The sequence below is a fragment of the Wyeomyia smithii genome, chromosome 2, assembly GCF_029784165.1.
Source record: "Wyeomyia smithii strain HCP4-BCI-WySm-NY-G18 chromosome 2, ASM2978416v1, whole genome shotgun sequence".
Classification (NCBI taxonomy): Eukaryota; Metazoa; Arthropoda; class Insecta; order Diptera; family Culicidae; genus Wyeomyia; species Wyeomyia smithii.
The window spans coordinates 174,906,486-174,920,051 of NC_073695.1; the positions used below are offsets into that span (position 1 = coordinate 174,906,486).

General features: G+C 39.4%; 1 protein-coding gene across 3 annotated transcripts in view; it reads left to right on the forward strand.

The window, feature by feature from the left end:
- LOC129719768 (ras GTPase-activating protein raskol) overlaps nucleotides 1–13,566 on the forward strand; it is a 266,716-nt gene that overhangs the window by 82,319 nt on the left and 170,831 nt on the right. For 2 of the 3 annotated variants that reach the window (XM_055671167.1, XM_055671168.1), the window contains exons 3-5: nucleotides 12,185–12,294; nucleotides 12,419–12,451; nucleotides 12,579–12,747. In XM_055671167.1, the coding sequence (XP_055527142.1) occupies nucleotides 12,185–12,294; nucleotides 12,419–12,451; nucleotides 12,579–12,747 (312 nt within the window). The remainder of the gene's footprint in view (nucleotides 1–12,184; nucleotides 12,295–12,418; nucleotides 12,452–12,578; nucleotides 12,748–13,566) is intronic. The other variant, XM_055671169.1, reaches the window with a different exon arrangement.

Genomic DNA, 13,566 nt, shown 5'->3' on the forward strand with positions numbered 1-13,566 from the left:
TGAGGTACTGTTATGTAATGACATGTTCTTCCTGCAGCAGACCCTGCCAACCAACAGTCGCACAAACGCCACTACTGACCCGACACGAAGATTGGGTGATAATTGGCGTGAGTAAGTCTGGTCTCTATACACAGACCTGCGACTTACGGTAGTAGAAATTGAGTAATCACTGTATTCGAGGGATTACTTTACTGCCTAGTTACAGGTTGTTGCTTAGATCTCGGTGGTTACGTCGTGGTTGGTAAGTAGTTATGAAGCAATTTATCAATAATTATAGTAAGTTCGTTCGGTCAATACTTTTTCGTTCTATTTGTACCTGCGTGTAAGCCCCGAGTACAGCCGTTCGATACGGTGACATGGAATGGATGTGAAAGTTTATTTTATATTTTCTACAGACTTTGGAAATGTCTATACTTTTCGAGCCTGCTATTTTAAATAAGTATGTTTCATTGGAACTGGTTCAATAGATACCATGGAACGGGGTGAAATTGATCAATTTTCATAACAATTTCTAATTGACTAGTTTCATGTACATTTTTCCCGAAATAGTATAATTTTAAAACAAGTACTGGTATGTGCTTCAGTGAACCTTTATGGCTATTGGTGAAATTTCTATCGTCTACTTCATGAAATAAATTCGATAATTCTATAAGGTACTATGAGGTACATTGGGGTGAAATTGATCACCATTGAAATCCATACATTCTTTTGGCAATGTGCTATTTTTTCGATATGCTAAAGACAAATGATGATTTCTGTACTGAAAAATATCATTTTCAGCTAGTTTGGAAACGAAAATAACGATATTTCAGGTTAAAATTTGTTTATTTTGGTTCACGAGCTGCTTGTTGCTTAATGTACTCTTATTTGATCGTCGTTAGACCGATTTCAATTCGATTTGTTGCAAAAGCTCAAAAACTAGCTCTGAAATTAAAATCTTTATGGTTTCCTGCGAATTCATTAGTATTTCTTTAATGGTATGGAATGATCATTGCTAAAAATTACATTTTTTTAACTTTTATCAAACTTTACTCACTTCTCCAAATTTAACGTAATTAACCCTCAACTAAGATTACTTTATTTGTTTATTTGTTCATAGCATCATTTGACAGTTGTCTTAATGAATCGATAGTTAAAAGGAACTTAGTCTAACAATTTTCTGTTTGAAAATATGTGTGGATTCACCAAAGTTAAAAAGATGTTCAACATTTGTGAAAAATCTAACCATGTATGCTGCAGGCTCGTAGTAACCGTAGTTTGTGCGGTGGAATGTATTTAGTAGCATCGTTGATGATCTCAGCATGCGATGTGAAGCGCGTTAATTTATCGTGGATAGTAATTTCGGTGAGTCTATTTCGCCATTTGAAATCTTAGCAACGAATAATGCCTGCTGTGTCTTTCGGCGACGTTCAAGCGTATCAAGTCCTAACAAACGACAGCGATCTACATACGGTGGAAGATTAACTGGATCAGGGTAAATCTCTCAAAGCCAAACGAATAAATCTTCTCTTCACACGTTCTAATCTGAGATTCCAAGACAGCTGATGCGGGGTCCAAACCACACTTGCATTTTCCAGTATGGGACGCACTAAAGAACAATACAACGCTCTAAAGCAATGGGGATCCTTGAAATCACGTCCAATTTTTGCGATGAAACCAAGTTGTCTAGTGGCCTTAGAAACGATCGTTGTGCGGTGTCTTTCAAAAGTCAATCTTTGGTCCATGATAACGCCAAGATCGTTTACGTGATCGAACCTGTTTAGCACCATTCCGTCAATTGCGTACGTAAAAATTATCGGTGATTGAATCCGGTGAAATGTAATCACTTCACATTTTGCCGTGCTCAGTGTCAGGGCATTTAGTTTACACCACGTCACGAAGCAGTCCAGTAGGGACTGTAAACGGTAACAATCTTCAATATTACGAATCGTTAAATAAATTTTCAGATCATCGGCGTAAACAAGTCTGCAACCAATTCCTAGAGCGCTAGCCGCGTCGTTGAAAAAGATGATGAAAAGTAGTGGCCCAAGATTACTACCTTGCGGTACACCAGATTTGTTCGTGAAGGAAGTAGAGACAGTAGCGCCGAGCTCAACCTGCAACGTTCTATCACACAGAAATGATTCAAGTAAAATCAATACTTTTTTTTGTTATTTGGAAACTTGCTTGATCAAATTTGATTGAGTTTTGACTGAGTTAGGAGAAGTTTTCGAAGATATGAAAAATTGCACCGGGCATGCAAGGGTTAACTTTGACAGGTATGTGAATCATGAAAAAGTTGCGTTTAAGGACACGTTAACATTGCCTAGTGTTGTAAGAGCAATATCTTTTGATTAGTATTTTTTATCACGAATTTTCAGGTGATCAATTTCACCCCACTGATCAATTTCACCCCATTCCACGGTACTCTACAGGGAAAACGAATTCACGCAGACAAGCCTCCGTAAGTAGTACAGTCAAACCTGTTTTTGTGCGACTTTTTTTGTGCGAAATTTATTTTGTGCTACTTTTTTATGCGGTTATTTTTTTTGTGCGACTGTTTTTGTGCGAATTTGTTTTTTGTGCGGTATATGAAAAAGGACCACTTCCGACAACATTTTCAGCCATTTTTTTCTGATTCTTGGAATCAATTCCAACGCATTACATAGGTGTTGCGTCAAAAAATTACTGTTTGAGTCAGTTTTACTTAGGAAAAGTCACGAATTGCTAGCCTAAGAAGAAAAGCGATTGAAAGGATTAGTATGTTTAAAAAAGTAACGTTTATCAATCCGATGTTTTAAAATTGTTCTCATGGGTATTCTAAATCAGAATCAACATCTTTCGAGTTATTTTTAACTGAGAATTTTTTTTTATGCGGTCCCTATCCACCGCATAAAAAAATTGTTTTCAATAATGTTGTGGAAATATTGTTTTGTAACTGCACGTGAAGTTTCAAATGATTTTTTTATGCGATTTATTTTGTGCGGTCCCTATCCCTCGCACAAAAACAGGTTCGACTGTATATAAAAATCAGAGTCAATTAGTATTAATAGAGTTCGACCAAATCATCATTTTGAACCAAAACGGAAGCAAGGGAAACATAACACTGTTAAACACAGGTTTTGCCCTAGACCTCAAACTAAAAAAAAGTGAGATTATAGCTTTTTAACCATTTCTGTGAGCAAAGGTAACTTTTTTGATGAACCCGGCGAGCACTTACTGTGCGGCGTTATGACACACTTCTGCATACACTAAGGGCTCCAAAATTTATAGGAATGGTTAAAAAGCTATAATCTTTTTAGGACAACTTTTTTGAGCTTTAGGGCTACATATTTTGGCTACATTTTGTCGGCCAGTGTAATCAGGGAAACAATAATTTTGGTAATTGTCATGCAAAGATGCATGATACGATTGTTTATTCAAGCACAAAATATTGGTTACACATTTCTGAATTGAGTAAACTCATCGGATACGATTTGAAAATGAAAAATCACTAAAAACATGCCGCGTAAAAAAACGACTGAAGTAGATTAGATTCTAGCGGTCCTTTCTAGGCCCAAACATCGACTTAGATAATCATTTCGTGGTAGAATCGTTTCGCTCCTGGCTATCCAACGTCCACAAGTCGGGTACTTCGAAGAAGATACGGTTGGGCATCCAGAGTGTCAGCTGATAATTTTGCTGCTAAGTATACTCAGAGAGTTGATCAGCGAATTGGTGAACCGATTGGAGACCTGGTTGAATAGTGGAAACACATTCACGATACGGTCAGAAATACAGTGCGAGAGGTGTGCACAAACCACACGTAACACTTGGTAGGATACGGAGCATCAATAGGTGACGGGCGAGAAAAACCGGGTCTTATGATGGTGGTAGCAAATTGTGTGGTAGCTAGACGAGAGAGAGTTATCGAGAGGCTAGCGTGGTCGAATAGAGTTTCCACTAATGCAAGAAACGCGAGCACTATGAAAGATCTCATGCTGAGGCGATGGTATGCTTCTCCAGGAACGACACGATAAATTTTTATGAAGTGGTAAACGGAATTAGAAAGTGTGCCAATTCCTGCCATTTGAAGAAATTGGTGGATATGCGTTGGCAAAAATATTCCGAGGTGTGGACGTGGTCAGGGAAGCTTGTAAAAAACTGAAAAAGCGCCTGAAAGGGACGACCTACCCGCCGAACTTTTCAAAGTCGGGAGTGAGCTCGTGAGGATTTTAGGCTGATATAAAAAAAAGTATTCAAAAGTATAGAATGTATAACACCCCTCAATTTTGCCATCAAGATTCTCTCCCGCATCCTGTTTCATAGACTGCGGCCGTTGTAGGAAACCTATGTTAGAGAGTACCAGTGCAGTTTCCGGGAAGGGCGATCTACAACGGACTAAATGTTCACCTTCCGTCAAATTCTTGACAAGCTCAGAGAAGTTAACTTACAGATTCATCATCTGTCTACAGATTTCAAGGCGGCATACGATTCAGTCGAGCGCAATGAGTTATGCTAGATAATGCTTGAACATGGTTTCCCCACAAAATTGATTAAGCTGACTAGGCTTGACGGTTTATCATCATGCGTCAAGATCTCGATCTCGAATTCTCACATGCAGAGCCGGATTAAGGGTTGCTAGGGCCCGGGGGCCAAGTAATATGTCGAGGCCCCTTTTCAGTTGTCAAAATTTTAATTAATTTTGTCTAAATTCCAGTTTATTCAAAGTGTCAGTATATTGTTTGAATTAAACTTTTGTGTAGGCCCCCAAAGTGTGGGGGCCTCCAAAGTGTCGGGGCGCGGGTACAATGCTAATAAATCCAGCGAAATAAATAATCAGGTGTGCATATGTTATAAGAGTTTAACTATACTCTAAAAAATTCTTTCGGTAACAATAATACATTTCTCGCGTAACATTTCAAAAGGACCTAAGTATTAATGAGAGATTCTCTTCTCTCTTACTCTCTTTCGTTAATTTCAAAGTCTTCATTAAAAAATTTAGCGATTTCTTGCCACAAATCGAGAGCTTGCAATGTTGCCTAACTTACTATGCAAATAGTATCATGAAACATGTAAAAATAACTCCGTTATTAATCAAAGAGAAAGTAAACAAAGATAGTCTCTCAATGTTACTTAGGTCTTTTTAAAAAGTTACGCGAGATTTATAACGTTTTTTTCGTATGTTTATTATCTTTGTTATTTGGTTACACCGTCTCACCTCCTACAATCGGCTGATATTATTAATGAATCATGTTGTACACATTAAAGAAAAATTTAGAACCAATGGTATGAGGCCAGCTAAACAAGGCGGTTGTTCAACAGGGCAAAAGTCACATCTAATTGGTACGACTACAGAGCGTCCCTCACTAAGTACAACGCCGAACTACGCAAGGCTAAACGGAAATCCAGAGTTAGTTTCTGTGGAAAAATCCAAACTCTGCCGGAAGCTACGCGGCTCCGAAAAACGATGTCCAAAGACCATACTAACTGTTTAGGACAAGTAAGGAAAGAGGATGGATGCCTCACTGTCACCACCACTTTCCCGGATCGACAGAGACCGAAGAACTGAATAGTGATGGGTCGCGGCGGAACAATTTGAGCCTGACTTCATCACTTCTCAAGTTGATGGAGAAAATAATGGATCCGTGATGAGTTTCCCAAAGACTCCCCGCCAAATACGAACCAACATGCCTTTCAAAGCGGCAAGTCAACAGAAACTGCTCTTTACAGCTTAGTGACGTCGATTGAAAAGTCTCTGAGTTATCAGGAGACGGCGCTATGTGCCTTTCTGATATTGAAGGGGTCTTCGATAACACGTCCTTTGCATCAATTAATACGGCTCTCTCCAATAAGGGAATCGATCACACTTCAAGGAGCTGGATACACGCAATGCTCTCTAGCAGAGTGATCACAGCAATATTGGGAGATTTGTCTGTAACAATGTCAGTGATCAAGGGATGCCCGCTAGGAGGAGTTCTCTCGCCCTTGTTATGGTCACTAGTTGTCGACGCACTTCTCAATAAGCTTTCACAGCTTGGATACGAGGTCATTGGATACGCTGATGACATCGTCCTCATCGTCAGAGGTAAAGACGACGCAACTCTGTCGAGCCGAATGCAAGCGACTCTGGATGCCACCACGTTATGGTGTCTACAGGAGGGTCTAAACATAAACCCCTTAAAAACAGTCCTAATCCCATTCAGGAGACGAAGGAAGATCTCCATCACTCCTCCAACACTGAATGGAGTTAGACTGGGCTTCAGCAATGAAGTCAAATACCTCGGAATTATTCTGGGTTAGAAACTGAACTGGTTTGCACAACTGGATCATGCCGCTAAGACCACTGAAACCAGACTTGGCACTCTGGTTTTATAAGAGCATTTCCCGACCAAGAATCACCTATGCTGCCCTTGTGTGGTGGCCTAAGGTGAACGAAAAGACTGCGCAAGCCAAACTCAAAAAAGTTCAAAGACTTGCATGTCTTTCGGTTACCAGCGCTATGCGAACAACTCCAATTGCAGCCATGGAAGCAATGCTCTGCCTACTGCCCCTACATACATCTTCATGTGAGAAAGGAAGCAGAGCTTGGCGCTCTAAGGTTGCAAAGGAGGATAACTATACTCGAAGGGGACCAAATCGGCCACCTTCGCATACTTAGGAAGTTCAAACCAACTCCGCTATTAACTACAGTCTCCGACTGGATGGACGTTAGGACTAACATGGATATTCCGTATAGAGTGATGGAAACAAACCGCTCTAAGTGGAACAATGGAGGGCCTAATCTTCCACCTGGCATCGTCAGTTTTTATACGGATGGCTCGAAAATAGGATTCCTAACGGGATCTGGTATATACGGACCCGGTATCAGGGAAACAGTTTCCCTGGGCAAATGGCCCACCATTTTTCAAGCAGAGGTATATGCCATATATATCTGCGCAAAAATATGTCTGGAACGCAACTACAGACATGCAAAAATCGGTATATTCTCGGACAGTCAAGCAGCACTACTAACACTTAAGTCCATCAAATGCGCTTCCAAACTTGTTTGGGAATGCATTGAAACTCTACTTTCCCGACAGAATTCAGTTTTTCTGTTTTGGGTGCCTGGACATTGCGGAGTCGAGGGTAATCAACACGCTGACTACCTAGCAAGACAGGGATCAGCTCAGCGGTTTATTGGCTCCGAGCCGTTTCTGGGTACGTCCAATTGCGCTATCAAAAGCGAACTACTAACTTGGGAAAGGCTAGAAATAGCATCCCAATGGCAACAGGTACAGGGTTGTAGACAAGCTAAACAGTTAATCTATCCGATTCCTGGAACCGCCAGAAAGTTATTTAGTCTGAATCGTAGTGAACTACGGATAATCACGGGACTCTTTACCGGACACTGTCCCGCTTTTTATCACTTAAAGAAAATCGGTATAGTGTTGAACGACACCTGCGGATTCTGCAAATCTGAACCAGAGAGTTCAGAGCATCTGCTTTGCTCTTGTGAAGCTCTTGCTTCCTCTAGGTACAACTTCTTAAGAAGCTACCTTTTAACTCCATACCAAGTGTGAAGTTCTAAGCCCTAGCAGGTAATTAGTTTCATCAACTATGTTGTACCTAATTGGGGTACAGCTTTACAACAAAACAGTTCTACTCCATCAATGAGTACGAGCAATCCATAACCTGTGCACAGCAATCGGGGCCACAGAAGACAATCAGCAAGACTGTCGCAGTGGCATTTCAGTACCCAGTGCCACAGGCATACAGGAAGAATGAGGCCAGCTGATGATTTGATGGAGTATTGAAAAAGTAATGATTTGGTAATCCCACAGCAATCAGGTTATCGAGCACAACTATCTTGTGAGTCTGCATTAAATCTGGTGTTAGAAATACTAAGAAGAGAAAATCAGTTAGAGAAACTATTTTTGTGGTGTTTTGGATCTAAAACGCGCTATCGCCAAAATGTCTAGGTCCTAGTAATAGCAAACACTGCACAATGGTCCAGAAACCGAGTTTAGGGGGAAATTTGGGTCTAGAGCTCTATAGCAACATTTTAGAGAAAAACTTTCTTCTACAAATTTGTTACATTTGATAAAGCGCTCATTGAAAAATTTTCAAAAATTAGGGTGACCAACATTTTCGATGCAATCAAGTATCTAACTTTTTTATCTTTGTAGATAGAAGAATAATTTGTTCTAAAATGTTATAGCTCCATTATTTTAAGTAACTTTGTAAAAAAAAGTTTTTCTCTATCTTTGAAAACAACCGATTGATATTGAAAAAACATATTTTACGCTCTAACTTTTTTATTTCAAGTGTCATCTCAAAACTGTCTTTGAACGACTTTTAAAACTTTTTAAGAGAAACAATTTGCAATGCTGACATCGTAAATATCTCAATTTTACTCAAAGTTATTAATATTTTCCATCAAAAAATATGCGTTTTTCATTTGTATGTCATTCTTTTTGGGGCAAACAAAAAAAAATATCTCTTGGTCTCATTTTGAAGGGCATACTTGACTCTATAAATGGAGAAACTTTCAGAAATATGTTATTTTTTAAATTTGAGTAAATTCAACTTTGAAATATGACGAAAATTTCAATAATTTTATACATTATGCATATAAAAGCAACCAGATTTGTTTTTTGGTATTTTTTCTTATAACTTGACGTAACTATCTTTAATTTGACCCAAAAAGATCGAGAATCGATCAACTGGTTCAAAAGTTATGATTTTTTTTTTAAATACATCGAATATAGCCGTTTTTATGGTCACCCTATTTCGAAGTTGGTCACGCAATGTGCTGTACTGGAGCGTTTGGTATCATAAGGACAACATACAAATAGTTCGAAAGCTATTTGTGTGCTAGAATTCAGAAAATTCGTTTTAAAAACTCTGGAAAGGATAAGAAGCACTGGGTATGCCGCAAGAAAGTGTTTCATTGCCCGTTTTGTTTGTAACATATATTCATGACGTGAAGCGAGTTTTACGGGTTTGTTATATAAATTTATTTGCCGATGACACTGTTCTCTACATTGTAGCTACACTTTGTCCAATTTCCCTTAGGTAGAACCGTTTAACTACTCTTTTTTTTTGAGAAAAAGTCTCAACATTCAGCAGCCAGCGTAAAGTTATATGATTAGATTATTTTGTATTTCTGCGATTCTTATCAAACTCATCTCTCGCAAGTCACCTTCGATCTGGTCGTGCTATCGTGCATGCTGAGCCCCTCTACCTCTGGTGCTCTGGTAAGGTTGCTCGAGAGAAGCCGTTTTACAGAATGTCGTCGGCCGGCATCCTCACGAAGTGACAGGCTCACCGCAGCCTGTCGGATTTCACCAGGTGTGCAGTGGGGTTCTCTCCAAGCAGCGCGTGCCGCTCATGGTTCATGCGCCTTCACCATTCGCTATGCCATTCGAAAACTGCATGGTCGTTCAAACCCTCCGCGAAAAGCGTTATCGTCCCGATTCCGTAGAGGACTACCGCTTAAAGAGGGTTTTGTACAGCGATTGAAGTGTCTTACGAAACAGGAAAGTCCATCACCTTGTCTAAACCCTATGCGCGATTCAAAGGAACTCTACAGTATCCCCGAAACTTTCACGTAGTACATCACTTACGCAAGTTTATCCAGGAATCCGTTATCGTGCATGATCGACTGTATTAAAGGCCACCGTGAAGTCCATAAAGATGTGATGTGATGGGTGTACACGTTGTATTCACAACATTTCTGTAATATCTGTCCGTGGTGGCGCGTGCTCCCATAAAACCCGCTTGATTCATGCCCACAAACCTCCTTGTTAAAGGTGATAGACGACGGATTAGGATTTGTGGGAGTATTTTGTAGGCGGCATTGATGAGCGAGATACCGCGGTAGTTGCGGCGCTCCAGCTTGTCGTTTATGTGGATGGGGCAGACGACTTGCTCGGCAGTCCGTTTTGGCCGGCAAGTTTGTTTTATTTTTTCAGCTTCCCTATTTAACAACGAGCTTTATGAACATCGGGGGCTGGCACTCGGTCATCTGCTGTTCCGCTTCTGTTTGCAGTATCGCCATTTAGGTGTCCATCGAACAACTCCCTCCACCTGTCTCTAGAATCACTAAGAATAATGCGTGTCCTCGGCGTAAATCCTATGAACCAAAATTTTTCAAATGTTTTCTAGATTTGAATCTGGAGAGCGTGCCATTTCAAGAAATCATATTTCTGACTGAATTTTTGATTTCAATTTTGGTTTGAATTGTATTGTTGGGAGGTAAACTTTTTGCGACGATTTTTGCGCAAAAACGATAGCTGAGAGCCTTTCAAAATCTAAATGTAGTCTCTGCTTTTCATTCTGAAGAGAGTGAAGGCGATCTTGAGCTATCCGGTTGCGCAAAACTTTAACCTTTCCATATATGAACCACCAACAAAGCTTCGGATCAAACAATGTTGTCCTTTTTTTCTTAAATCATGCCATCGAATCCATCAATTCTATTGTTGGTTTAGCAAAAGCCAATCTCATCTATTTAGATAGTTTTGTATATTCCAGATCCAGTTGGTCTTGAGGTACGATGCTGGCCTAACAAGCCAGTCATTGCAGGTTCTCGCCTCGGCTCGGAAGAGACTTTTAGTGTCAGTAGGATCGTAGCGCTAGTCCCGAAATTGTCTTGTACATTGAATAGTTGGCTGCGAAGTCTGTGTATAATAAACAGAAGGTCGAGTTCCGAATTGGAGTGTAGCACCAAGGCTTTGCTTTGCTTTGCTTTTACAAATCAGATCTAGCAGATGAAATTGAATATAACTCATCAAAAAGCGTATCATGGATTGATTAATGAACCAATTTCAAATTATTTATTTGAAAAATTATAATTCCAATCATAGGTTTTTATAAAATAATAGATTTATTTAAAAGATAAAATACCACTGTAGCGCATTGTAGATAATGAACAGCAATAGAGCGTTTTCATCAAAAATTCACCCAAGACCTTGTACGTCTGTTTGAAACAAAACATTTGTTGCGAAAAGCAAAACAAAATCTCTGATTAGTTATTTTATTTAAAGCTCTCATATATAGATAAATCACAATTTATAGGCGTAATAAATTTTACTTAGAAACGATTGAATATTCATTCAAAAACAAACTTGCACTTTAGTATTCTTATCAGGTTTGGAAACCTTGCGCTTTGGCCGAAGTTGGAGCCCGAGAGGTGGCAACCCTACACTATTACTATTTTCATAAATTTTTAATCGCCCCCAATAAACTTTCAACTGTTTAATATTCATACTAAACATCTACCAAAGTACTATCTGCGGTATAGCATTTATTCATTTTGGTTAGACTAACGTTGGATGAAATTATGCTAGTTTTACACCGTCAGTAGAAACAAGAACGAAATCCGATGTACCATGCAGCCATTGTATAGCCGGATAGGCCATCAATGGAAAGACGGTCAGTACAAGAAATGTAACATTGGCTTGGCAGCTAAGCAACCGTATCGATCACGGTCATTATCATAGACCAATTGTTTCCCATCGTTTCAATCTGAAGTTGCTTCCTGTTGTTACAGTTTTAATCCAAATTATTTCATAACAGTGGCTGGATTTATCTTCCAGACATGAGACTCCGCCAGCAACAGTTTATTCATGCCTCATTACTATGGAGATCCAACCATGCAGTTGCTCTAGGAAGAATGGGTTTTGTTTCCATTAAAACTATCTTTTGTCGAGTATATCTGAAAAAGTCATTAACCACGATGCAAGGAAAAGCGGACAAAAACTTATTTATCTGCAGTAGATAAGAACTAAGAACTAAAGAAGTAATTATTTTACATAATTTACTAAGTGAGTTTTAAAACTGTGATTTTAAGTTTCGAATAACAACACAGATTCATTAGCATTATTAGCAACCTCCACCTTAATACCGACTAGAGCCTACTAAATCCGGTCATCACTCCTTTGGTTGAAAATTGGATTAGCGAAGCGGTTTGGTTTTTAATCTTTTAAGTCTAGCTTACTGGCATTCGCACGAATGTGTCTTGCTAAGCATGTTTGCAGGGGATAGTATTGATTGAATTACCAACTGCAACTGCGAGCGACTGTGAATGTAATGTTTGGAATATGAGATATTATAGAATGTAGGCATATAGTTTGACAGCTGCAGTATTTTGTTAGCCTTCTAGTATTTTGTCAGCTATGTAACAGCTGTTACTTCTAATACTTGAACATGTTTCTCTTGAATAATTGTTTTTTTTTTATTTCAGAAACCGAAGGACAATCCACACGATCATCCAACCTACCCTGGGGACCGTTGTATTGCGTCCTACAGCAAGACGAGCAGACCCTCACATCTTACTGCAGCGAAGAGCTTTCGGTAAGATTGTTTTCTCATTCATATTGATTCTAACTTTTTTTCTCCCTGTTTAACCTACACTAACCTTACTCTCCGCATACTTTCGTCTAATTGCTGCCACCTAACACTAACGGAATACAATTAGATTTTGCCAATAACACCGAAACGAGAAGTGAAGGTAACTGTTGAGCCATGATCGTAGGCGTTCGAATCGCGCACGCTGCTATATTAGCGAATCATATGCTAGCGAAAGCATTCAGCATTCGACATTCAAATCCTTTTCACTTTTGCTTTCATTCGAACAGCTGACGGACGTTTTGTTTGCTGAACTGCCGCGCGTGCGGCTCGATTACCCACCAAAGCACCACCAGCTGAAGCCACTTTGGCAAACGCATCACGCGACGTTGCACGAGGAACCGGAAGAGGAGAACGATCAGTACATACAGCAAAACACAACGCTCGGGAGCATTACAGGTGAGTGGAATAAACTTTTGAACAAGAAAGCTGTAGAGAGTTAGAGAGAGAACTTTTCGATGTGGATAACTCCGACAAACCATGGTTACTGTTCGTATAATGGTTCAGCTAGCGACGGGTAGGTGGCTGCGGAATAAAAAGCTTTAGTTGAAATGGAGATGTTATTGAAAAGTTTCAATTTGCCGCTTTTTCAGTGCTGTCTGTCGGAGTATTTTGCAGTTTACAAGTAAGCTTTAGCTATAAACGAGCTTTTTAGGAATCTGGTGAAACTTGAAGAGATGTTTTTACCAGTGAGTTGGAAAGTTTGTCATTGTACGTTTGGATCGTATCCAGTATCACTGGAACTAATCTACTAGGCTCTTTGTAAGAGGTTTTTACTTGAAACAGAAAGTACACAAATTTGATGTTTGTGAATTATAAAGTATAAGTTTAAATTTAAAGATTAGTATAACAAAAAAACGATGCAAAAATATTAACATTCGTGTTCTGTAAATAGTGTCGGACTTTAGGTCTTAAAAGTGTCGAATCAAACTATTCTATGCTGGTACGTCGGGGTTTCGAAAGTTTATAGAGAAATGAAGGAAGGACTTACAAGGAACCACCGAGAAGAACATGAATAGAGTTGTACTGTTACATGAGACGTAGAAAACTATTCTAGAGAATCTAATTCTTAATTCTAGAGACTTGTTTTAGAAAAGTTCAAATAAAATTTTAAAGCAATGCAACAAGCACCCCAAGCGAAACCAACTCCGGAAGGATCATTTTTTGGGGCACCGCTAACGTTGATTTGAAAGTAAATAAGTTGCCAAATCAGTAGGT